This window comes from Pelodiscus sinensis, chromosome 7, assembly GCF_052426305.1.
Source record: "Pelodiscus sinensis isolate ZL-2025 chromosome 7, ASM5242630v1, whole genome shotgun sequence".
NCBI lineage: Eukaryota > Metazoa > Chordata > Testudines > Trionychidae > Pelodiscus > Pelodiscus sinensis.
In genome coordinates this window covers 62,240,946-62,266,018 of record NC_143058.1, presented here as the reverse complement: position 1 = coordinate 62,266,018, position 25,073 = coordinate 62,240,946, and the positions used below count along the sequence as shown (strand labels likewise).

At 45.3% G+C, this 25,073-nt stretch overlaps 1 protein-coding gene across 4 annotated transcripts in view; it reads right to left on the bottom strand.

Moving 5' to 3' along the window:
* The window catches only part of SPAG16 (sperm associated antigen 16), a 667,853-nt gene that overhangs the window by 215,132 nt on the left and 427,648 nt on the right, over positions 1 to 25,073 (bottom strand). For all 4 annotated transcript variants that reach the window (XM_014575658.4, XM_025186825.3, XM_089779827.1 and 1 more), the window contains one exon: positions 20,881 to 21,007. In XM_014575658.4, the coding sequence (XP_014431144.2) occupies positions 20,881 to 21,007 (127 nt within the window). The remainder of the gene's footprint in view (positions 1 to 20,880; positions 21,008 to 25,073) is intronic.

Here is a 25,073-nt window from a genome sequence, read left to right as displayed (position 1 = left end):
TTGCAGTCTGGAGGGGAGGGGCTGGCAAGGAGAAATCTACTCCCTCTGATCCTGAGTGGATCCTGAGGTGCAAGGATTCCTAAACATAAGCATGGAGAGCCTCATGCTGCTTAGCATGGGTTAGTCTTGAAAGACACTTCAAACTGGCAGACTCTCAGAGGGCTGCTGACTATATTAGTCTCTTTCAGTAAAAACGACCAGGAGTCCTGGGCATGAGCTTCCATGGGTTGGATCACATCCGACGCATCTGTTGAAGTGGGCTTTAGCCCCCACAAAATCTTATGCTCAAATAAATGTGTTAATCTGCAAGATGCCAAAGGACTCATCATTATTTTTACTACAATTTTGTCACCTTTTGCATCACAAACTCATGGATGTTATACATGCTTGTTTGCTTTCACCTGTAAATAACTCATTTCCTTTTCCCTCATTAATAAGCCCTTACTTTATGATAGAATTGATCATAGATCTCACAACAAAGACAAAACCTAAGGTACAAATTGGACGGGGGTGACTGGTTTCATGGGAATGAATATTTTGTGATTTTTTTGTGCAAGTTACTTTTTACCACTAAATCCATCTTGCCTGAGTGGCAGGGGGAATGATGAAATCTAATTATAGACCAGTCTGGAATGTTGGCTTTGAGGTTGTCCTCACAGTCGTGAACCACTCCAGACAGCATGACACCTACCATGAAGACTTCTTAGCTTGAAATAGAAAACATTTGCTTGTTTTTCAGTTCAATCTGCTTCCAGTAATAGTGTTTCTATTCCTATTATGTCATTGATCTGTGAACAAAAAGGTCTAAAAAGCCACATGCTAAAGGTATGAGAAATTGGAGTGGAAATAACTTTGTTACTTAAGCTCTAATGGTTAGAGGGGAGTAATATTATACACAATGCAATAAATGATCTCCAGGTGGGGTAAACACCAATATTTTGATTGAGCATTTACCCAGCCTGAAACCAGTTTCCTCAGGATAAATTATTTCCTTTTCAACATTATTGTGATTAGAAAGGAAAATGATTGATAATGTTGCTTGTTTTGTCTGCTTCTGAGAATGCAGTGGTACCCTAGCTACCACCTCCCTCAGACTTTCCGAAGAAGTTCAGGGGTACGGTTAAAATGACTAAATCACTGAAAATACAATTACAAATTGAAGAACTTGGCAAAGATGTGGTTGGGATTGGGGAAATATCTACATTCACTCAGATAACGGCCCAGGCTTTGTGTTAGGGATACGGTGCACACTTTGGATGTGCTAAATACAAAACTAAGCCATATTCATTGGTGCAATCTGGGGCAGTGGGCAAGAGCTAGTCAGAATTGCAATCGGTGTGCCGTCAGTGTGGGCATCACTCCACTGGAGTGCAAATCACTCCAAAATGGGGGGCAGGGAGCATGCTGCAGTTCTCTTTGGGTATGTCTACACTACAATGTTAGTTCGAACTAACGGACGTTAGTTCGAACTAACATTCATAGCCACTACACTAGCGCTCCGCTAGTTCGAATTTGAATCGAACTAGCGGAGCGCTTAGTTCGAACTAGGTAAACCTCATTTTACGAGGATTAATCCTAGTTTGAACTAGCTAGTTCGAATTAAGGGGTGTGTAGCCCCTTAATTCGAACTAGTGGGAGGCTAGCCCTCCCCAGGTTTCCCTGGTGGCCACTCTGGCCAACACCAGGGAAACTCTATGCCCCCCTCCCGGCCCCGGACCCCTTAAAGGGGCACGGGCTGGCTACGGTGCCCGTGCCAGGTGCAAGCCTGCCAGCACCCAGACAGCAGACCCTGCACTTGGCACGGCACAGAGCCACCCACCCGATGTCCCCCAGCCCACCCACTCTTCCCGGGACCAGGCTGGCGGCTCCAGGGAGCTTGCCCTGGACCGCAAGAGGCGGGCACCTTCCTGGGCTAGTGCGGACATCGTGGACCTCGTCCATGATCTCCGCACTAGGCACAGGAAAGTGGCCGTCTAGGGCAGGAGGGCTGCCAGCCTGGCCACCCAGGAGCAGGTGTGCATGAAAATCAAGGGGGTCCACTGAGACCCCCCGACCCTGAGCCCTGAGCTTACAATGGCCGTCCTGGGTCAGACCAAAGGTCCATCTAGCCCAGTAGCCTGTCTGCCGACAGTGGCCAACCCTAGGGACCTGGAGGGGATGGACCGAAGACAGTGACCAAGCCATTTGTCTCGTGCCATCCCTCTCCAGCCTTCCACAAACTTTGGGCAGGGACACCACTCTTACCCCCTGGCTAAGACTACTCCATGGACCCAACCTCCATGACTTGATCTCACTTCCCTTTCAACTCTGTTCTAGTTGTACCCTTCACAGCCTCCTGCAGCAAGGAGTTCCACAGGTTAACTATTTGCTTTGTCAACAACAACAACTTTCTCTTACTAGTTTCAAGCCTGATACCCATTCCTTTCCTTTGGTGTCCTCTAGTCCTTCTTTAGGGGAACTCAGGAAGATCTTTTCTGAATGCACCCTCTCCACCCAACCCCTGCTTTTAGAGACCTCTAGCCTGTCTCCCCTCCATCTCCTCTTTTCTAAGCTGAACAGTCCCAGTCTCTGTAGCCTTTCTTCATCTGGGACCTGTTCCCAACCCCTGATCATGTTAGTTGCCCTCCCCTCTCCCAGCCTTTCTCTTCCCCTCTCCCACCTCCTTTTCCCAGTCTCCCCCAGTTTTGTTCAATAAAGACAGAGTCAATGTTGGAAGAAACGTTATCTTTATTTTGTACATCAATAAGAAGGGGGGCTAGGGAAGGGTAAATGGAAGGAGGTGAGGGAGGAATGGGGTATGAGCCCCCAATGGGGAGGACTGGGCTGGCTCTGCGGGCTTCTGGGGGTGGAAGCTCTCCTGCAGCCCCCCGATTGCCCCCTCTCCCCAGATGGCAGCCTGCGGCAAGTGCAGCCGGTCTGATGGCCAAGTGCTGTGATGTGCCCAGTGTGGGTAGTCCGGGCAATCCAAGCCAGGACTGCTTTGCAAACGGGGCACCCCTTAGAACTGTCTGTCCGGGGTGGGGGTCGGGACCCTTTAAGCGCAGCCCTCGGCTAGCCTGAGACAGCATCTCCACGCTCTAAGTCCTCCTCTGATGCCCTGCCGGCACTGCTTCCGGCCATCCTTAAGCCCTGTTCAGAGTCCACTCAATGTGGACTTGCTAGTTCGAATTAGCAAAACGCTAATTCGAACTAGTTTTTAGTTCTAGATGCGTTAGTTCGAATTAGCTTAGTTCGAATTAACTAATTCGTACTAAGTTAGTTCGAATTAATGTTGTAGTGTAGACGTACCCTTCCGTCATATTATTTGGCAGAGAAGAAGAAATGCGCTGGGGTCCATCTATAGGGTGCTAATCTACCACAAGACTCTTTCATACGTGGCTTCCTTCTGTAACTTGTTTTGGTCAATGGGTCCATGAAGCCACTGGGGAAGGTGGTGTGAGTTGCAGGCCGTCAGCCTACAGAAGATATGTAGATTTCTATATCGTTCAACACACCTTAACCGTGAGGTGTCCCATTCCTCAGTGTCTCATCAGGAGTGAGATTTGGATGACAGCAAACTAGTGGAGGTGAATCCAGATAAGACGCGGGTGATACGTGTTATCTAAGGAGAGCATCAACAGAGTTTAGTGGGGATGGCATCTACTGAACATGGAGGGGCTTAACCACCATGTGCCCATAAAGATCATATTGATGGGCTATGTTTGGATCTTCAGTTACTTTTTACATGACCGAAGACCAGAAAGCGCAAGCATTTCTCCTTGATGCACATCATCATCCATGCTTATGTCGACGCTAGACTGGATTCCTGGAATACACTTCTGGAAATCACAGAGGTGCAAAGGATGCAGAATGTGGCAGCCTGTTTGTTAATCTCTCCCAAATGGAGGAAACATTACTCCAAAAATATCACTGGTTTTCTGTTTGCTTCCACGTGCTGTGAAGATGTGGCTATTGACCTAGAAGGACATGTGTACACTGCATCTGGGAGCAAGTCTCATAGCCTGGGGCTACAGAACTGTGCTAGCAGGGCTCACACTAGCCTTCTAGAAATAGCTGCTTGAGTTGGAACCTGGGCTCTGAAACCTGGGGGGTGCATAGGACAGATTTGAGAGTCTAAGCCACAATGTTATGGTAACATCTACACTGGTACCACCTACTTCAAATCTCTCCTAAAATCGCTCTCTGCTCTACTGTCTCAAAAACACAACAACAAAAAACAAACAAACAAACAAAAGAAGATCCTCTTCAACAATTGGGTGTGCTGTGAAGTCTGCTTATTAATCAGTGCACAATCATTTCATTACTACCTTGCATGTTTATTGTTTCTCTGTTGTCTTTTGTCTCACACTTAGGGTATGTCTACGCTAGTAAATTAACTTATTTTGAAATAATAAATCCCAAAATAATAATTTCGAAATAGCTTCTCCACTCTACAGAAAAGCCTCTAAATTAGTCCAAGTCAGGTTCTCTTAATGTAGACATGCTACCTCGACTTAGAGTCCCAGGAAACATTGGGAAGTAATTAGTTGGAATTACTCTGGGGAAGAGTTATTTGAAATAGCGGCACTGGAGTGTCCACACTTCTGGTATTCCAAAATAACTATTTCGACATTAGCATTATTCCTCGTGGAAAGCAGGAGTTATTATTTCAAAATAACCAGCCCATTATTTTGAAATAACAGGCTTGGTAGTGTGGATGCTCCTCTTGTTATTTCAAAATGAGGAGAGTTATTTTCAAATAACTCCCTAGTGTAGACCAGGGTTTAGTAAGCTATGCAAGAGCAGGGACTTGCCTTTTGTGTGTATATATGTATGCGAGTGTGCACGCAGTGCCTGACACAATGGGCCCTGACCCTTGATTAGAGCCCCAGATACTACCACTATACAAATAATAAATGTACTTTTTTATTAAATGATATACCTGCACCCAGCAGCAATGTGATGGGTATATTTAAACTCTCTTACACACACATGTAAATTACTAATTGATTACTAATTTTTTCTTGCTTCTTCCAATATAGTGATTAAATTAAAAATGACCTTCTAGAGATTACACTTGCAATTCCTTCCATCTTTAATTACTTACTTTGCTTTAATTGCTAAATTAAAAACTATTAAGAAAGCAGCCTACTTCATAATCAATAATTTAATTAAAATTTCCAAGCCAAGAAGACAATGAAAATGTTATTTTTCAGTCAGACTTTTCCCAGGCCTTTGAAAGAACTTTGCTTCCATTTTGCTTGAAAGTGACATTGGTGACATAAAAATTTAACTCAGAGAGGTTGCTATATATCATGTACACACATTAGAGATATACTCTACCTGTAGGTAAAAAGTTCAAATTCAGGTCAATCCATTTGTTTGCCAGAGAGGTATACCGCTTGCTTTTCTCATTCTATTTCCAAATAATCAGTGACATATCAGCACAACTTGACATTACACATTGCAGAAGTACCTACCATAGATACTGCATGTCAGAAGCCACAAGATCACAAGCAATTACTGACATCTACAGCCAGATGTGCCTCATGGCTATAGTTTAACACACATTAAATTATACCTTTCTAAAGAGCGCTGTAATTACCTTAAGATTTTCTGGTGACCCCCCAGGAAACATACAATTAATACAATGGCTTTTTCATTGATAGCTTCAGATTCTGTTTGTAACATATCAGTTTTCTCCGACATTTCCCTCTATAACTTCCTTTCCCTATGCATCCTAGCAACATGACATCAGCCTCTGTGCTACCCCAAGCTTTCATGCACAGGTACAAGCTGTGATTTACATGCTTCATGCCTGAACTATGACCATCCATTATTCATAATTATAGGCAAGTATTCATGATTTACAAGATTCAGCTATTCTCCATGTCTGAAACATCTGGCTCAAAAGAAGCCAACAGCCACATGGGGAAAGAGAACTGGCTGTAAATAAACTTTATGGGATTGTGGGAAACTTGGCCACACCCATGAAAAGTGGACATCTGGCTAACTAAAATAATTCTGGACGATGGATGTTTCCGGACATGAGAGTTCTGGATTAGAGAGGTTCAACCTGTAGTTAATTCTTCATGCTAGGAAGTGGACCCTATTCTTAGTAAAAAGGGTCAGTTATATTAAGAAGCTAAACCTTTTATGGAACTCTTAAGCCTTCAAGACTGAGATCTTTAATTTTTTATCAGGTTTTAGAGAGGTGAGACTTGAATAATATATATAAATAGATTTTAAAAACAACCTGTTTTCTGGGAAAATGTATGTTCACTCAGATCTTGGATACAATCCTCATGAATTCAAATGAGCACAAGTCGATCTGACAAATCCAAATAGTCTCTACATTTTGAAGAATTATCATCTAGGTCCCTAATCTGCATCTTATTCTGGCTCAAGCATATATCATGATGTTATTCACACAGATACCGATGCACCAGAGCTGTTTGATTTCCCTTCTCTAATGGTTAGCCACCTTCTTATCAACTCCAACAAGTCACACAAATATAGAGGGTAGAGGATAGCATCCTAGCACACAGAACATAGGTTCTTGATGTTCCCAGTACACAAAGGTAAACATGACTCATCAGAGATTCTCAGACAGCAATAAAATGATTTAAAATATTCTATCACAATGAGTATTTCAAAATTAGCGACGAGGAGTCCTGTGGCACCTTATAGACTAACTGAAGTGTAGGAGCATAAGCTTTCGTGGGCAAAGACCCACTTCATCAGATGCATGTAGTGGAAATTTCCAGAGGCAGGAATAAATATGCAGGCCAGGATCAGGCTGGAGATGACGAGGTGGATCCAATCAAGGAGGATGAGGCCCACTTCTAGCAGCTGATCTGGAGGTGTGAATTCCAAGAGAGCAGAAGCTGCTTTTGTAGTTAGCAAGCCATTCACAGTCTTTGTTTAATCCAGAGTTAATTGTGTCAAACTTAAAGATGAACTGTAGCAAAAAAACTTCAGGACCAGACTTCAAAGAGAAACTGCTGAGCTACAGTTCATCTTTAAGTTTGACACAATTAACTCTGGATTAAACAAAGACTGTAAATGGCTTGCTAACTACAAAAGCAGCTTCTGCTCTCTTGGAATTCACACCTCCAGATCAGCTGCTAGAAGTGGGCCTCATCCTCCTTGATTGGATCCACCTCGTCATCTCCAGCCTGATCCTGGCCTGCATATTTATTCCTGCCTCTGGAAATTTCCACTACATGCATCTGACGAAGTGGGTCTTTGCCCACGAAAGCTTCTGCTACTACACTTCAGTTAGTCTATAAGGTGCCACAGGACTCCTCGTCGCTTTTGCAGATTCAGACTAATACGGCTACCCCTCTGATATTTTTCAAAATTAGGAGTCTAAGAGTACATCTACACTGCACTCTAAAATCAAAATAAGATATGCAATTTGCACTGTACAAATTGCATATCTTATTTTGATTTTATTTTGAAATAGGCTATTTCAAAATGTGGTGCGTTTATACTGTGCCAAATTTTGAAATAAAGCACTATTTCAAGACATCCCTTATTCCTTGTGGAATGAGGTTTACAGGGATGCCGAAATAGCGCATCTGTTATTTCGAAAATGATTTTGAAAGAGCAGACATGCTCCTTTGACGTGGGGTAGCTATTTCGGGATACCTACCACAAATTGCTTTGTGGTGTAGACACACCCTAAAAAGTCATCTCTGCATCTCATCAGAAATAGGAAAAAAGGGTTGGATGACAGAGATTATATTCCTGAGGGAATTCTGTGCCACCGTGCATGTGCAAGTGCAAAATTAATCTTCAGTGCAGAATATTAAAATGCATTCTGCTAGAGAGGTGCTGTGGTTCTGCCTTCCACCCACCAGGGGCTGCTCTGGCACCAGAACAGGAAGCTGCTGCTCCTGAGTAGGAGCAACCAGTTGGGGTATGGCAGAGAAGGGAGTGAGTTTCTCAGAGCCCTCTGCCCATGGAGTGAGATCAGGCACATGAGACTGCTGGGGGGATCACAGACTGAAGTTCAGAAGGGGTAGTGGAGGCCACATGGGGGAGCTGAATGGCAGTGGGGGTGCAGGGAAACCCAGGGATGGAGAAAGGGAAAGCGCAGTGAGGGCGCAGGGAGACATGAGGAGAGCCACCCAGGGCAGGAAGTGGCAGAGCAGTGGTGCTAGGCCACAAGGAGATGGAGGGAAGAGGAGTGGCTGGGTGAAGCTGTGGAGACACATGGAGACAGAGCACAATGACTGAACAAGAAAGGCTCGTGGTTATGCAGGGTCTGCACGGGGGAGGCTCCCAAACAATCCTTTCCCTTAAAAGCACTAATTCCATACATCTCCCATCATACCAACAACCCTCCAACTTTATACCCTCGCTCCTTCCCAGATTATATCCCTCTCCCTCGGTTTCTCCGTTACTGGAGTCCTCCGAGCCTTTGCACTGCATCTGAGGGTGTGGGAAACTTTCTCCTATATTGGAGCTGAAATTAATATTACTCAAAGTTCCATATTCATATGCTAAGTAAGGAATCTACTGATTGAAAAAGAGTTTCCACATCTTTTCTGTACTGTTGCAGACTCCCTTGCTGACAGGGATTTTGAAATACATTAACAAAATAATTGAAACTGGCATGAATAGCTTGTGCTACTTAGACAAATAAAATAGGCAGAGCTTTTGCATCGTGCCTGCACAATTTTTAACTTTCGGCACAGAATTTTTTTGTTTTTGGCGCAGAATTCGACCAGGATTAGGTTAGTCATGAGCATGCACAGTTCAACCAAATGTAGCCAAGCGTCATTCAAATGCTATTGTGCCTCTCACAATGTTTGTAGATGAATGACAAGCCTCCAACCCTTCTTTACTGTGTGCCAAAATACGTTTGGCGTGTTGCTTTTTCAATAATATATGGCTCTTCTGTTCAGCCAGAACCCTATTAATCCCAGGTTGCAGAAAACACCCATAATTTTCAGAGTTGTGCTGTCAAGGCTTTCACGATGGTTACCTGCTGCAACCCAATGACTCAATTTTGCACAGAGAGCTATCTTGCCGTCCACCTGAACTGACAGAAGGATGCACTAAGGCAGTGCTACTCAACTTTGGAAGCCCTGGGGGCCATAGCGATACTCACAGCACATGCCGAGGGCCGCAATTTAAGTGTGGTTGCATATACATGCAAATATATATGCAAATATATGCAAATAGCTTCTTTCACACTGACGAGCATGGATATAAAGGTTAAGGCAAGACTCTACAACATGCAGGCCCCATTCAAGTTAGTTCTGCTGCTATTAATAAAATGCAATATGTACACGATTTCCACCCATATGACAGCACTTTCAATGAGCAATGACAGTCCAGGAATTGAACTACTAAAAAGCATATCAATAGAAGACCATTATATTGGCTACTTTTTTGTTTTGGCTCCCACCTGTAGGCTGCGTGTTGAGCCCCATGTAAATTCAAATCGCACCACGGGCCGCAAACAAATGGGACGCGTGTTGAGTAACCCTGCACTAAGGTAAATGAGCTTTGTGAGTTTGGAGGATTAGGACCCATAGCAGGTTCTCTGTGAGTTTAATCCATTACCATCTAGCACTTCTTTTGTGGCTGTGAAATGCAGGGGTGGATCAGTCTAGTTTCAATTTGACCGGACAGATGTCCACATCATAAAAACGCAACACCCTCATAACTGACGCTAATTAGCAATCTCAGCAGATAGATGAAAAGCTTATACACATAGGCTACGTCTACACTGAAGTCTTCTTGCGCAAGAAGCCTTTTGCGCAAGAGTTTTTGTGCAAAAACTTCTTGCACAAGAGCATGTCCACACCTCGAAGTGCATCGCAAAAGCGATATGCTTTTGTGCAAGTGAGCGTCCACACTACATGGACGCTCTTGTGCAAGAAAGGTCTCATGGCCATTCTTTGAATGGCTATCAGAGCACCTGTACTTTTTCCCATAGGCTCCTCTGGAGCGTCCACACTTGCCATTTTGTGCAATCGCTGTAGCGCAAAAGAGAGTTATGCCTCATAGAAGAAGGTTTACTGACACCTGCAAAAGCCCTCTGTTCTGCCATTTTATTGCTCTTTTACTTGTGCAAAAGCGCATCTGAGATATGGATGCTCCGCAGGTTTTTGCACAAAAACAGCCATTTTTGTACAAAAATCTTGCAGTGTAGATGTAGCCATAGACACACATCCCCTAATGTTTAAGGCACACCAGTAAGGCAGTAGAGGGGAATCTTGCTTTGTTGCAACCCATGCTATACATGTTGGCTGTGTCTAGACTGGCAAGTTTTTCGGCAAAAGCACCTGCTTTTGCGGAAAAACTTGCCAGCTGTCTACACTGGCCACTTGAATTTCCATAAGAACACTGATGATCTCATGTAAGAAATCAGTGCTTCTTGCGGAAATACAATGCTGCTTCCGTTCGGGCAAAAGTCCTTTTGCACAAAAGTGCCAGTGTAGACAGTTCAGATTTGTTTTGCGCAAAAAAGCCCCGACTGCGAAAATGGCGATTGGGGCTTTTTTGCGCAAAAGCACGTCTAGATTGGCATGGACACTTTTCCGCAAAAAGTGTTTTTGCGGAAAAGCGTCTGTGCCAATCTAGAAGCTCTTTTCCACAAATGCTTTTAACAGAAAACTTTTCCGTTAAAAGCATTTGCGGAAAATCATGCTAGTTTAGACATAGCTGTTGGGTGCATCTAGACTGGCAAGATTTTGTGCAAAAGCAGCTGCTTTGGCGCAAAAACTTGCCAGCTATCTACACTGGCCGCTTGAATTTGCACAAGAGTACTGACTTTGTAATGTACAAAATCAGTGCTTCTTGCGCAAACACTTTCACGCTTCCGCTCAGGAAAAAGCGTTCTTGTGCAAGAATACTTGTGCAAGAGGGCCAGTGTAGACAGGGAAGAACTGCTTTGCACAAAAAAGCTCCAATGGCTAAAATGGCGATCGGGGCTTTTTGCACAAAATCGTGTCTAGACTGGCCACGGATGCTTTTGCGCAAAAGCACTTTTTGTGCAAAAGCATCCATGCCAATCTAGATGTGCTTTTGCGGAAATACTTTTAACGGAAAAACTTTTCTGTTAAAAGTATTTCCGCAAAATCATGCCAGTCTAGATGCAGCCGTTCTGTATACAAATTAATGATTTCATCCTCCGGGATTATGAAACCAACACCTTGCCCAAGCACTGAAACTTCTGAGGAGAAAGAGCTCTCACACCATCAAGCATTCTATGTATTCACAATTGTTTTGTTGAATGGCATGGTCTTTCCTGGTAGGACTTGGGACCTTTGGTATCTGTATTTTTTTTCCTCCAGAATTATGGCATTCCTGCTCACTGAACATTGGGAAAACAACAAATTACCACTAATAAAATCAACCATTCAATTTATATGCATTCTCAATGGTTTGAGGCAGCTCTGATCTAGAGTTTACTCTGTATAAAAATTAGGGTTGTCAAGCAATTAATCACATGATTAATCGTGTACGTCTTCCTTTTGAAATATCACAGCAGCGTTTCCGCGGGGCAGCGCTGCATGGAGCCCAGGATCAGCTGGAGTCCCCACTTTATCTTGGGCTCCCTGCAGCATTGGAACCCGGGGTCAGCTGGGGGAACTCCTCCAGCTGATCCCGGGCGCCACGTGGCATTTCCCTAGAACCCGGGATCAGATGATGCTGAGTTCCAGGGAAGTGCCGTGTGGAACCTGAGGTCAGCTGGGGGAATGCTGCACAAAGCCTGGGATCAGCTGGAGTCCCCAGCTGATCCCGGGCTCCAGGGCTGCCCCTTTGAAACATCACCTCCATGCATGTTTCAAAGTGGCAGCCCTGGAATCCGGGATCAGCTGAGGATTCCCCAACTGATCCCAGGCTCTGTGTGACATTTTCCCAGCTGACCCCAGGCTCCACTGCTCCTTTGAAACACATGGAGGTGGAGTTTCTAAGGGGCAGCTGCCGGAACAGCTGATACCCAGCTCAGCTGTGAGGAGGCTGCCCCTTTCAAATGCTGCCTTTGCGCAGTTCAAAGGGGCAGAACAGCCCGGGGTCAGTTGGGGAGTCCCCAGCTGATCCCAGGCTCCGCTTTGCACTGCCCTTTTGAAGCACTGCAGCTGCACTTCAGAGGGACAACGCAGCATTAACGCCTGCGATTAACGTGTTAAAAATGTAATGTGTTAATCCTGGACTGCGTTAATTGCAGGTGTTAATGCATGTCAATTGACAGCCCTAATAAAAATTGTATGTTGCAAGTTTACTTTCATAGACATTCCATGGACAATCTTTTTCAGGCAGGCTGTTCAATTTGTTCACTAAAATGTTTTTATAAGCCTGGCTGAATGGCAATGAGCTATTTTGCACACCTGTTTCCACCCCAACCCACCCCACCCCACAATACCCTCTCCCAGTGCTTCTCACATTGTTTCTTGCATTTCTTAGCCTGTTCTATAAGCCAGGATGCAGAGGGAGGGATTTTGCCTTATATTTTCATCCAGAGTTTCTCCATGGGGTGGGGTGTCTCCTTTTGGGGTGAGCAGGCTAGGTCCCCTAGTCCTGAGTCAGTCAATGTTGATTTGGATCTCCTCAAAATCTTTTGCAGGTGGATCTGGAGGTCCGTATCTAATCCTCAGTCAACATCACTTCTTTCTACAGGCACAGTGTCAATATTGTATGACCCACTCCCTTATTCCAGTTGGGAGAATCTGGAGAATTAAGTACAGTACAACAAGACCAGGAGAAGAACAACAAGGGTGCCTGTAGCCAAGAATTTCACCCAGGGAGCTGAGTACTACTTCTGCTACCTACCTCCAACCTTTTTATTTCATCAAGACTTTCAAAGCCTTTCACTCTACAAAAGGATGTGTGAGGTCATTCGTCTTGGGTCTGTACTATCACAAAAAGCAGCAGGAGAGAAGCTTGCAGACCTATAACTTTCCAGGTAGCTGTTTCCCTGAGAAGCTGAATATTCCATGAGAGAAGGGGAGGTTCTAGCACTAACATGGGCTGAGAAGGCCTTGAATTGCTACCTGTAGGACCAACCAGTCCAGCTAATGATGGATCACCTGCCCCTACAATGGCTACAATCCATGGAGGACCACAGCCACCAAGTCATGCAATGGTATTTGTCCCTCAACCATATTGCTTTCAAGTTCGGTAGCCAAACAATAATGATCATACAAATGAAGACTTCTGTTCCCGAGCTAGGAAATGGGGTGGGAGCCTGCCAACATAAGTAGATTGGCAACTCTGAAACTGAAGGAGAGGATTAGCGATGGGTATGCAGGCTCCACACTGAACCAAGGAAGGAAATAGAGCCACACTGAGGTAGAGAATGGCACACCTCTGAGCAGGTGGAGGGCGCAATTTCAAAGGATGCTGGTACCTAAGAGAAGGCAGAAGCAGCTGAACGTGGCACCAGGATGCCAGGCTAATGCTGACTGTAGCCAGGAGTGGCAACAACTTCGTAAGGGCAACTCTAGGAGCAGTGACTTGGATTTCCCACCCACTGTCCGTGGGAGCTGAAAGCCCTGAACAGGACACTAAGAGAATGTGGAGAATCTGCTGAGCCTACAGTGGTGCCACACCCTGAGGAACTCCATACTGAAAGAAAGTGACTGAGGAAAAATATAATTTGGAATAGCTCAATGATGGGGCTGGGACTTTACAGGTCATTGAAGTGGGAGAGCCTGGGCCTACTAGCTTGCCAGGCTGCTTCTCAGAGTCAGAACTGCAGGGGGAGCCACTGGAGCACGAGGAGGTGACAAAGCCACAGCCAAGGCCCCCTGTGAGATAAAGAGTCCAGCAAACACTGTAAGGCCACAGCCTGAGTTCAAGGCCTGCTGGTCATCAGCCCTTCCTGCTCTAGGCTCTAAGTCAGTGTTCCTCAAAGTGGTCTGTGAAACCACTTTGAGAAACATGCTAACTGGCCGTGCTGGTTTGTTTATTTACCGACGCTGCGATCATGGAACCTCGTGGCTCCCATTGACTTTAGTTCACCGTTTGGGCAGTTAGCATGTTTCTCAAAGTCGCTTTGCGGACGACTGAGAAACACTGCCATAAGAACATAAATTAGCACTAATGGGAGTTATTTGTGGCTGTCAAAGCAGAAGTGTAAAGAGCTTTGAACAGGCTGATCCAGTTTTCCTCTTCTCCTGTGGTTGGTATTTGCATTATTCAAAGACACCACACTATTTCAGAGCTTTTACATTTGACTGTGCTGTTCAGTCCACGAATTAAGATACGGATAAGGTTTGATACATACATTCTGAACACAGGCTTGGGCACTGTTGTACTGAGCTCTTTTACCATCATTTAAGTAATTTTTAAACCAAATTATTTTTAAACCCACAATCTGACATGCTTGCTGCCTTCCTATTTGAATGCCGGAGACGTTAGCTTCACAAGAGGATAGGAAGGACTTCACCTGTGTTACTATGATAGCATTCTGCTGCAGAAGAGTACAGAAGAATAAAAAGCATACTGAAAATGGCTAGGCTGCTCTGTAAAATAAGTGACAAAGTCCAAAAGCAATCATGGATAAGGACCTAAATTGTAGCACACACAACTGAATTACAGCAGTCACCACTGAAAAGTCAATATTTTCCAACAGTAACTACAGAATGTTATTGGAGTTAGAATACACAATAAGCACAGTATGGCCCTAATTCTGCAAAGAGTTGTGCATCTATTTAATTTTACACATGAGTAGTCCCACTAAAGCCAAAGGAATTATTCACCTGGGTAATGCTAAGCATATGAGTAAGTATTTGCAATATCATATCATAGTATGTTGTTATTAGTAAATATTAACTTTTGGATGGCAACTACCATTACATACCTGTTAATGAATGCAAAATCACTAATTTCAGAATTTAACACTTTGCCTCATACAGTAGACAGAGCTGTTTCTAAATCAAATATGACTTTACACACATGTGCTCTGATTTTTTTGTTTGTTTGTATCCAATATTTTGAAAAAACTGTATAAAAGTAGGCTGAGTTGACAGGTTTGTTTTTATTTTCGTCACACAAGTTTGACTAGCACTAGAAATTAATCAATGGAATGTGCGAAATACAGTTGAATGACAATCATCTAACTTAGACAAAACTAACCTCGCAAGGGAACAGGGGTTTAGAAGCTTAAAATTACCTCATGTGTCTTGCACTTAACTTTGGATATACAATTTAATTCCAAAATAGGGAGAATGTTCACTTTGATGTGACAGCGTAAAACTATTTGGACAAAAACCAGAATGCTCGTATACCTATGAAACTGGCAAAAAAAGAATAAAAAATTCAGCAGCTTTGCTTGGCATGGAAATCTTCAGCTTTACTGACAAGAGATTCCACTACTGAATTGTTACACACATGCAATCCAATGGGAATCTGGCCCAGTGCTAAGATGCTTCCAATTAAAATTCAACAACAAGTTGTGTATCTTTCCAAAACATTTGGAATATTCCAAGATCACCTTTACTCTTTCATAATCTCACTTCCCTGAAAACAACATATTGCCTTCCTATTTAATGAAAGTATCATGGTTATTTTTAACATGCTGGAACAAGCCATGCATGCTATCAAAAAATGCAAATTTCATTCCTTTCCAAATGCTGCAAAAATGTTTCATCGGTTCAGCTTTGTGATTATAAAGATTTATGTTCCATTCTCCTCCAAACTTCAGAGCTGATCTGTCCATTTGACTTAGACAGAATTGATATGCTGTTCTCCGCATCCATTATGTTTAATAATAGAGAGTTGACTTAGGTGAATGACTTAAGACCAGAATATGATTAATAACGTGAATAGAAGCTTTAAATTCAACTTTTAGGAAAATAAACCAGTGAATAATTTTCAAGTTTCATTAAAGAAACTCTTTAGATGTATGTCTTAATACTAATTGATCCCAGAGAGGTGGGAAAATGCACTATTTCAGTCTGACTAATGTGACTAAATAGTTTTTTGTGTTTCTGGAAGAGGCTATTAGCATAACCTGATCGTTTGGTAGCTGTGAAAGAAATAAGGTTTTTGTAATGAATTAGCCATGCAAGTGCTAGCCATATATGAACAATTTATCTGATAAGTGCAAGATAACTCAATGGACAGAGGTAAAATAAACAATTTTAAACATGTTATGTTTTGGACAACGCCCTTTTCTACAGTGGAAATCTAGCCATTGTGGAAAACCAGTGCAGGGGAACTAATGTTGAAAAGGGTATAATTCCGAGTTTAGTGAAACACAAGCCGTAGTGAGCACTATATAATAAAACAGCTAATTTGCATAGACTCACAGAACTAGAATGGACCCCAAATGTCTTCTAGTTCAGTCTCCTGCATTCATGGCAGGACTAGATATTATCTAGGTCAGCGGTACGCAACCCATGGTTCATGACTGTCTTCCTGGGGAGGTCACAGTGCCAGGCCAGCTGCCATTTTGTTTTCCCGGCTTGGAGCCCAACGGATGCGCAAAGGAGGTGGGGGGGAGTGGCAGAGGAGCATACCAATGCTTTAAATTAAAGGGGCTACAACAAAATGTTCCTGGCACTTTTTTTTTCCCTCAACAAAAATTTTCCCAGCCCTGGGGGTTGTGAATTTAAAAAGGTTGAGCACCACTGATCTATACCATCCCTGAGAGCTGTTTGTCTAACCTGCTCTTAACAACCTCTAAAGACAGAGATGCCTCAACTACTGTAGGTAATTTATACCACTGCTTAACCACCTCAACAGCTTCCTGTCCTATCCTCACAGGTTAATGAGAGCATTTTTCCTTGCTCCTCCTTATAACAACCTTTTATATATTTGAAAACTTATGTTCTCCCTCAGTTTTCTCTTCTCCAGACTAAATAAACCATTTTTTTTCAATTTTCTGTCACAGATCATGCTTTCTCGAACTTTAATCATTTTAATACTTCCTGAAATGTGGCACCCAGAACACAATACTCCAGTTGAGGCCTAATCAGGGAAGAGTGGAATAGAAGAATTGCATATGGTATCTTACTTACAACACTTCAGCTAAATCAACCAGAAATGTTTGCAGCAGTGTTAAAGGCCTTTTTTTCTCATCTTTATCTTGTGATCCACTATGACCATCAGATCACTTTCCACAATGCTCCTTCTTAGAGAAGAATTTCCTATTTTGTATGTGTGTAACTAATTGTTCCTTCCTAAGTGGAGTCCTTTGCATTTGCCATTATTGAATTGCATCTTGTTTACTTCAGATCATTTCTCCAGTTTGTCCAGATCATTTTGAATTTTAATCCTGTCCTCCAAAGCATTTGTAACCCCTCCCAGCTATGTATTGTCAGCAAAGTTGTACCCCCACCTAAATCTTGAAGATACTGAACAAATCAGGACTCAGAACTAATTCCTGGGGGACCCCTTTCAGCTTGACTGTGAACTACTGATAATTACTCTCCAGGAATGTTTTTCCAATCAGTAATGCACCTACCTTAGTGTAGCTCCATCTAGGTTGTATTTCCCTAGTATATTTATTAGACGACTATGTGAGAAGGCATCAAAAGCCTTACTTAAGTCAAGATATATCACATCTACCTCTTCCCCCTCATCCACATAACTTGTTTCCCTGTCAAAGGAAGCTAATAGCTTGGTTAGAATAATAAAATAATAGAAGATGAGGGTTGGAAGAAACTTCAGGAGACCATCTAGTCCAACCTCCTGCTCAAACCCACCTATATCATGACATGATTGTTGACAATTATTTGTTCTTGACAAATCTACACTGGCTGTGACTTATACCATTATTATCTTCTAGCGGTCTGCCAACTGATTGCTTAATTATTTGCTCCATTATCATTCTGGGTACTGTTGTTATCCTGACATATCTATAATGTTCTTGTTCCCAGTTTGTTCATGAACAAATAAGAGTCTTTATTCTTTGTACAAAGCAGTATTGGTGAGATTTCAGTGATAGTGTGTTAGACATTAAATTATGGTAAAAAAGTTACTTTAATATAAACAAAGATTTTCTTTCCAGCGAAGTTAACCTTTTACTTTTGTATTTCAAGATTCACTCTCTTTTTAAATTATTCATACTTCTGTCAAACTTCCTCAGAAACTAACTTCCATATCTAAGAACAATGAGTCTTGATTGACTTCATTTTAACATGCTGTGCTTAATATTCATGATTCTTATTGAATGACCTTCTCTCCTGTCTGTTTCTATGATCCATAAATAGAAAGTGGCTAATGAACTTCAGAGCATTTTGCGATTTCCTTCATGCAAACGTCTCTCTCACATCTACAACTGGCGTAATTATTACAGCAATGACTTCTTCTTCCTCTTTCATCCCCCACATCTTTACTTTTCACACCAACATGATCTTCTACATTCTGTGCCAGGTTCTGGTCGCATTGTGCTGCTAGAGTACTGCAAAGGGGTCAGAATGTCGGCTCAAGGAATACTTGAGAATTCCCACAGTGTAGGAGGACTACCACGGTGGTAGATGTGTTCTCTGCCTTTTGGCCCTATCCTTTGGGTATTCTTAGGGGAGGCACAAATCTGTCGCTCCATTCCTAAGTGAACTTTTATTATTACATTCTTTATCGATTAGGTTGAACCTTTAAATTGTGGTGTAGACCAAAGGTAACAGAGATCAAGAGGTTGCAACATACCTTTCTGGGGATGTAAGCAACTAGTTGAGTAGCCAACTACCCAATAAGCCTAGGCTTATCAGGTAGTCACATAACTACTCGACTACTCACTCTCCCCTCCCCCCCGCTGCCTCTGTATCAGAGGCAGCAAGACGGGGGGAAGCAGAAGCCGGTGCTAGGGGAAGCCACCTTAAAAGCCGGTTCCTCCCAGCACCATCTTCACGATGTGAGGGGGCAGGGCTGCAGCGGTCCTGAGGTGAGCACAAGCTGAGACTGTTCAGGCCCAGCTTCTACCACCCCCGAGAGCAACTGCACAGCTTTAAATGTAGTAAGAGCCTACTGGGGTCTTACTACATTTAAAGTACCAAGCCGCAGGGGGAGCACTCTCCCCCTTATCGACTAATAGAGTAGTCAATGGAATTTCCATCAGCTACTCAGTTAATTAACTGATACTTAACATCCCTATACCATTCTGTACTGTATATACTTTGTGAATGCATTTCAGTCTAGGTATGTATGCACACAAGAAAAAGTGAGGATGAGGAGATGGTGAGAAGTACATTTTCATTCTCTTTATGGTGGAATGATCCATAAGTAATGAGAGGTCAGCAGTTATGAAAGCCAATCCCTCAAAAAAATCCCAATCCATTATGCCTACTACCTCTTATTCCCTCCATTTCTCCCACATCCATTTTTCACTAGTACATCTTCTTTATAAACAATTGAAAGTGACTTGGAATGCATAGGAAAGGTATCAGACAAAGCTCCCTGACAACTCTTCTATTGGCGGAAGAAATACCGTGTGGCTGTAGTAGTGCAGTCTTCCAAACACAGTCCAAGGAGTCCATGGTTCTCAACTCCATTCTGCAGAGGGTAGTTATAAAGTTGGTATTTGGCCCTCAGACTTTCTTCTAAGAATGCCAATAAGGACAAGAACTGCTGCTAAGTGTGACTGTTGATTTATGCATATTAGCAAAAATACTGGGTGGATCAAACATATTTCAGAGGTTCACAAAGATATGTTACAAGGTGTGATGGGGCGGCGGGGACTGCGGAGGCTAGCCCCATGCCCTGCACTCAGGCGCAGGATGGCCCAGGGGCCGGGAAACCCGAGCGGCTCTGTTGCGCCTTTCGTCAGTGGCCGCGGGTGCAGGCAGTTCCCTGGCGAGTGCGCCGGGGGAGGGGCAGAGGGCCCGGAACGCATGCGCTGGCATCCCTGGAAAGGGGTGCAGGCTTCAAAAGGCAGATCCCAGCTGGGAGCAAAGGAGGAGGGAGGTAGCCGCCCCAGACCAGCTGGGATGGGGAGCAGAGCCATGGGATGGAGGTGCCTCGGGACAAGCCAGGACCAGACTGGACCCAACGGAGCACTGGAGCCGGCGACGAAGGATCGGCTCGCCAGGACGGGGTGAGGATAACCACCAGACCTGGCAGAGACGACCGGTGGCCGGCCGGAGAGGAGGAAGCAGCCCAGGACAAGACCAGGGAGGACCTGGGGACCGGTGAGTTGCGGCAGTAGCCCCCCCGGTCAGGCAGGACGTCCACGACGCCTGTCCTTAGGGTCCTGGGCTGGGACCTGGAGAGAGGAAGGGTCCAGGTCCCTCTCCGCTCTCAGCCGGCACTGGAGCGACAATCCCGGCTTTTACCATGGGAAGGAGGCGGCGGCCCCCGCAAGGGGAGCCCCAATGGGAGAGCTAAACCCCGAGTGTGGAGGGACGCGTGATACATGGTAATAACTTTTTGGTCAGTATAAAATGCCTGCAGATGAAAAGCTCTGTATACAACTACAAAAATCCTAACACCACACCAGGGGTGCATCTACACAACACAGTTATTTTGAAATAACAAAAGTTATTTCAAAATAACAATGTGAGGGTCTACACAGCAATTTGGTTATTTTGATATAATTTTGAAATAACGGACAACTTATTCCTACTTCTGTAAACGTCATTCCCCAAGGAATAATGCCGCTTCTGAAACTGCTATTTCGAAATAGCTCTTTCCCAGGGCCATTCAAAGTAGTGCTTCCTGGGGCTCTAAATCGAGGTAGCATGTCCACATTAGGAGAGCCTACCTCGGACTCATTTTGAGGCTTCTCCATAGCATAGACATGCTATTTCAAAATAAGGTAATTTCAGATTATTTGTTCCAGAATAGCTTATTCCGAAATAAGCGTGCAGTGTAGATGTATCGCTGCTGATTTTCTGCACCTCTTTCATTCTTCTTTTGTATTAATCAACCAGTGTATTTGCACTGTGCCACGAACTTCCATATAATCAGAAAGAGTCCAAAGCCAAAGTTACTCACTGTTCTGGCATCCCAGAGAGATAGGGTCTTGTCCGCAGAGCTGGTGAGGACAGTGTTGGAGAATGGAAGAAACTCTATACTATTGACCGAATCCTTGTGACCACGCATTGTGTATCTGCATCGCTCACTAGAACAGAAAACAATGGCAGAAATATAGCTCTTACCATGAAAGAGAATCAGAGCTCTAGAGACAACAGCAGTAAAAGAGAACCAGAGTTAATTTGCTCAGTTACTAACTTCAAAAAAGTTAGTACATAGGAGAAGGTTTATAACACAGGCTAAAACAAGCATCATCAAAAGAACAGGTTACTTACCTCGTAACTGTTGTTCTTCGAGATGTGTTGCTCATGTCCATTCTGACTAGGTGTGTGCGCGCCACATGCACGGTCTCTGGAGCTTTTTTCCCTTAGCAGTCTCCATAGTGCCAGCAGGACACCCCCTGGAGTGGCGCCGGTATACCAGTGCCTATATACCCCTGCTGGCCCCTCCACCCCCTCAGTTCCTTCTTGCCAACTCCTTCCGACAAGGGGAGGTGGGTGGAATGTAGAATGGACATGAGCAACACATCTCAAAGAACAACAGTTATGAGGTAAGTAACCTCTTCTTCTTCGAGTGCTTGATCATGTCCATTCTGACTAGGTGAGTCCCCAGCGATTTCCTTGGAGGTGGGGTCGGAAGATTACCTACATCTATACTTCTGCAGATTTGAGAACTGCTGACCCCAGCACAGTGTCCTCCCTGGCCAATTGTGTAATCGCGTAGTGTTCCACGAATGTATGCACTGACAACCACGTAGCTGCTCTGCAGATCTCTAAGATCGGCACCTACGCTAGAAATGCTGCTGTTTTTGCCTGAGCCCTTGTGGAGTGGGCTGTCAGCCTAGGTGCAGGCTTGCCTGCTCTCTCATAGCATTCCCGGATGCAGGAAGTGATCCACGAGGATAAGCGCTGCGCTGATACAGGTGACTCCCTCATCCTCTCTGCCACTGAGATAAACAGCTGTGGTGATTTACAAAATTCCCGAGTCCTGTCTATGTAATACGCTAATGCCCTCCTGACATCCAGACAGTGTCCTTTCTGGGATAGTCACTACTGCATTCAGGGGTGCCCTCACAGGGTTGTGCACGGCCTTGAGCCACTCCTGAAGTAGTCTCATGCGCAGCCTGGCGTACTGGATTACATATGTGCATGTCACCATATGTCCTAGGATCCTCATACAGGTTCTTGCCGTAGTAGTAGGAAACATCTGCAGTTGTACTATCAATGACTGCATTGTACAAAACCTGCTCCTAGGCAGCGAGGCTCTTCCTGTGATTGAGTCCAGGTGGGTCCCCACAAAGTCTATCACTTGTATGGGGTCCAGAGATGATTTTGGTTCGTTTACTAGTAGGCCCAGGCTGTTGAACAGTGATCTTGTGCGTTCGACCTGGTTTTGAACCTGTTCCTTGGATGTGCCCCGTATAAGCCAATCATCTAGGTAGGAGTATACTTGTATCCCGTGTTTTCGCAAAAATGCAGCCACTACTGCCATGCACTTGGTGAACACCCTTGGGGTGGTACACAACCCGAATGGGAGCACCGTAAACTAAAAATGATCCCCTCCCACCATGAATCTGAGGAATTTTCTGTGTTCCGGGGACACTGCAATGTGGAAGTAGTCATCCGTTAGATCAAGAGCAGTGTACCAGTCTCCCTTTTGCAGGGATGGAATGATGCAAGCTAGGGTGACCATCCTGAACTTTGTCTTTTTTTTATATATATTCAGATCCCTTGGGTCTAAAATAGGATGAAGGCCTCCCTTTGCCTTGGGGATGAGGAAATATCATGAGTAAAAACCTCTCCCCCTGAAACCCTGTGGGACCGGTTCTATAGCTCCCAGAGACAGAAGATTGGAGACCTCTTGTCTTAGAAGGGTTTCCCTGAAAAGGGATGGGGGGAGGAGGTGGATGGGAAGGTGGGGTACAGAGGAAGGTTATGTGATATCCCTGTGCCACCAGATCGGGCACCCATCAGTCCGATGTGATATGCGCCCAAGCACGATGGTAGAGGGAAAGGCAAGAGCCAAAGGAAGGGTTAGGGGGGAGGGGCTGACTAGTACTCTGCTCTCGGGCGTATCTTCAAAATGATGGCTTGGGTTGCTGCCCGAGCGAGGGACCAGACCCCTTCTCGGCCTCAGCTCTAGGCCCCCTGCGCCTGTTCCTGAATTGATCAGGGCGACCACTGTCATGTCCCCTGCACTGCACTCTATCTGACCCACACCCCCTGTGGAACTGCCTCTGGTATGGTCTAGGGTCGAAGGACCTTCTTAAAGGTGCAGGGGTATGTATCCCAAGGGACTTTAGGGTTGCCTTTGAGTCCTTTAGGCCATGGAGTCTTGAGTCTGTTTGCGCAGAGAACAAAGTTGGCCTTTCAAACGGCAGATCCTGAATCATCGACTGAACCTCCGATGGGATGCCAGAAACCTGGAGCCATGCGTTGCGCCTCATTACCACCACAGTGGCCATGGTACGAGCCGCAGAATCTGCAGTGTCTAGCGCTGCCTGAAGGGTAGTGTGAGCCACCACCTTTCCTTCTTGCGTGAGAGCTCCAAACTCCTGACGGTCCTCGGGGGGAGACGCTCCCTGGATTTTTCTACCAATGCCCAGGTGTTAAAGGCGTAACGGCCCAGCATCGCTTGCTGGTTCGCAATGTGAAGTTGAAGTCCCCCCCATGGCATAGGTTTTTCTGCCCATAAGGTCTAGCTTCTTGGGTTCTTTTGCTTTCGGCATCGGGCCAGGGAGCCCCTGGTGCTCTTTCTGCCCCGTTGCCTGCACCACTATAGACCCAGGGGTGGGGTGGGTGAAAAGATGTTCATGGCCGGTCTGGGGTACGTAATAGCACCTCTCCACCCCCTTCTGCGTTGGCGGGATAGATGCAGGTATCTGCCATATAGCTTTAGAAAGCTTATCCACTGTCTTGTTTAGGGGCAGTGCCACTCTCCCAGGGCCCGATGCTGACAGAATGTCGACCATGAGATCCAGGTCTTCCTGGTCCTCTTCTGCTCCTACTGCCAGGTTCTTCACCAGTCTTCTCAAAAGGTCTTGGTGCGCTCTGGCGTCCATAAATGGAAGCTGAGGTGATGAGTCCCCTAGCACCTCATCAGGTGAGGAAGAAGACTCCCTGGGTGGTACCTGCTCTTTTCCCCGCTCTGTCATCCCCATAATTATGAGTGACTGGGGTTCTGACTCCAGAGGAGCTGGCGACCTGGTCAGTGGCACTTGTACCTGGCCCACTGTGGGTGGTCTAGCTGAGGACTCCGGTCCCGATGTGGGTGCTCTCAGGGGGTTGGCCGATGGGGCGCTGGTTCTCCTGGTCGACTCCACCACCGACACCAGTGGTGGAGGGCCCTGGGCCTGATGGTATGCCGAGGGCATCCAGAATGGCCACTGTGGTTGGTACTGCCACTGGGGCTGGTCAGCACCTCCGCTATGTCCTGACCTCATACTGGATCTGGAGTGGTGTCGGGACCTAGACCTGTAAGATGATCTTACTGATCTGTCTGAATCCGCCTCGGACTCTGATGAATAGTCCAAGGCAGACCATGGAGGGGCTGTTGCACTTTGCTCCTTCCTATGTGCTGCCATGGCCCATGGCTTGCCCCTACGTGCCATTCATGGTGCCGGGGGAAGCATTTGCTAAGTTTGCCTGGAGTCCACCGGTAACTGATATGCCAGAAGAAATGTTTGCAGTGCCGTGGTTGATTGTGGCACCGACTGGGCTATCTGGAACTGAGCCGGTGCCAGGATTGGATGCAGGATAGGCAGGAGTATCAGGGCGCCGAATGCCACCTGATGCACCGGTGCCGCAAGGTGGTAGAAGACTCTCTGTGCCATGGCAGCACCTGTTTGTGTCCGCTGTGTTGCCAGCTTTCTGGTCTCAAGGGAAGGTGCTGTCCCCGGTGCCATGAGGGGGGTTTGCAGCTGCTGCTGCTGAGCTGGAGCGAGTGCCATGATCAGCGTTGTTATACTAACTCCCTGTAGGGGGAGCCTTAGTGCCATGAATAGACCCTGGCTGCTTTGCGGAGCCCATGTTGATGATGGCACCAGAGGCTGTATCAGGGCCGGCACTGTGGACTGTATCTGGGCCAGTGCCTGGGCATGCAGCGGCATCGGGGCTGGTTTCTGAGCTGGTGTCGGGATTATCGCCAGTGCAGGG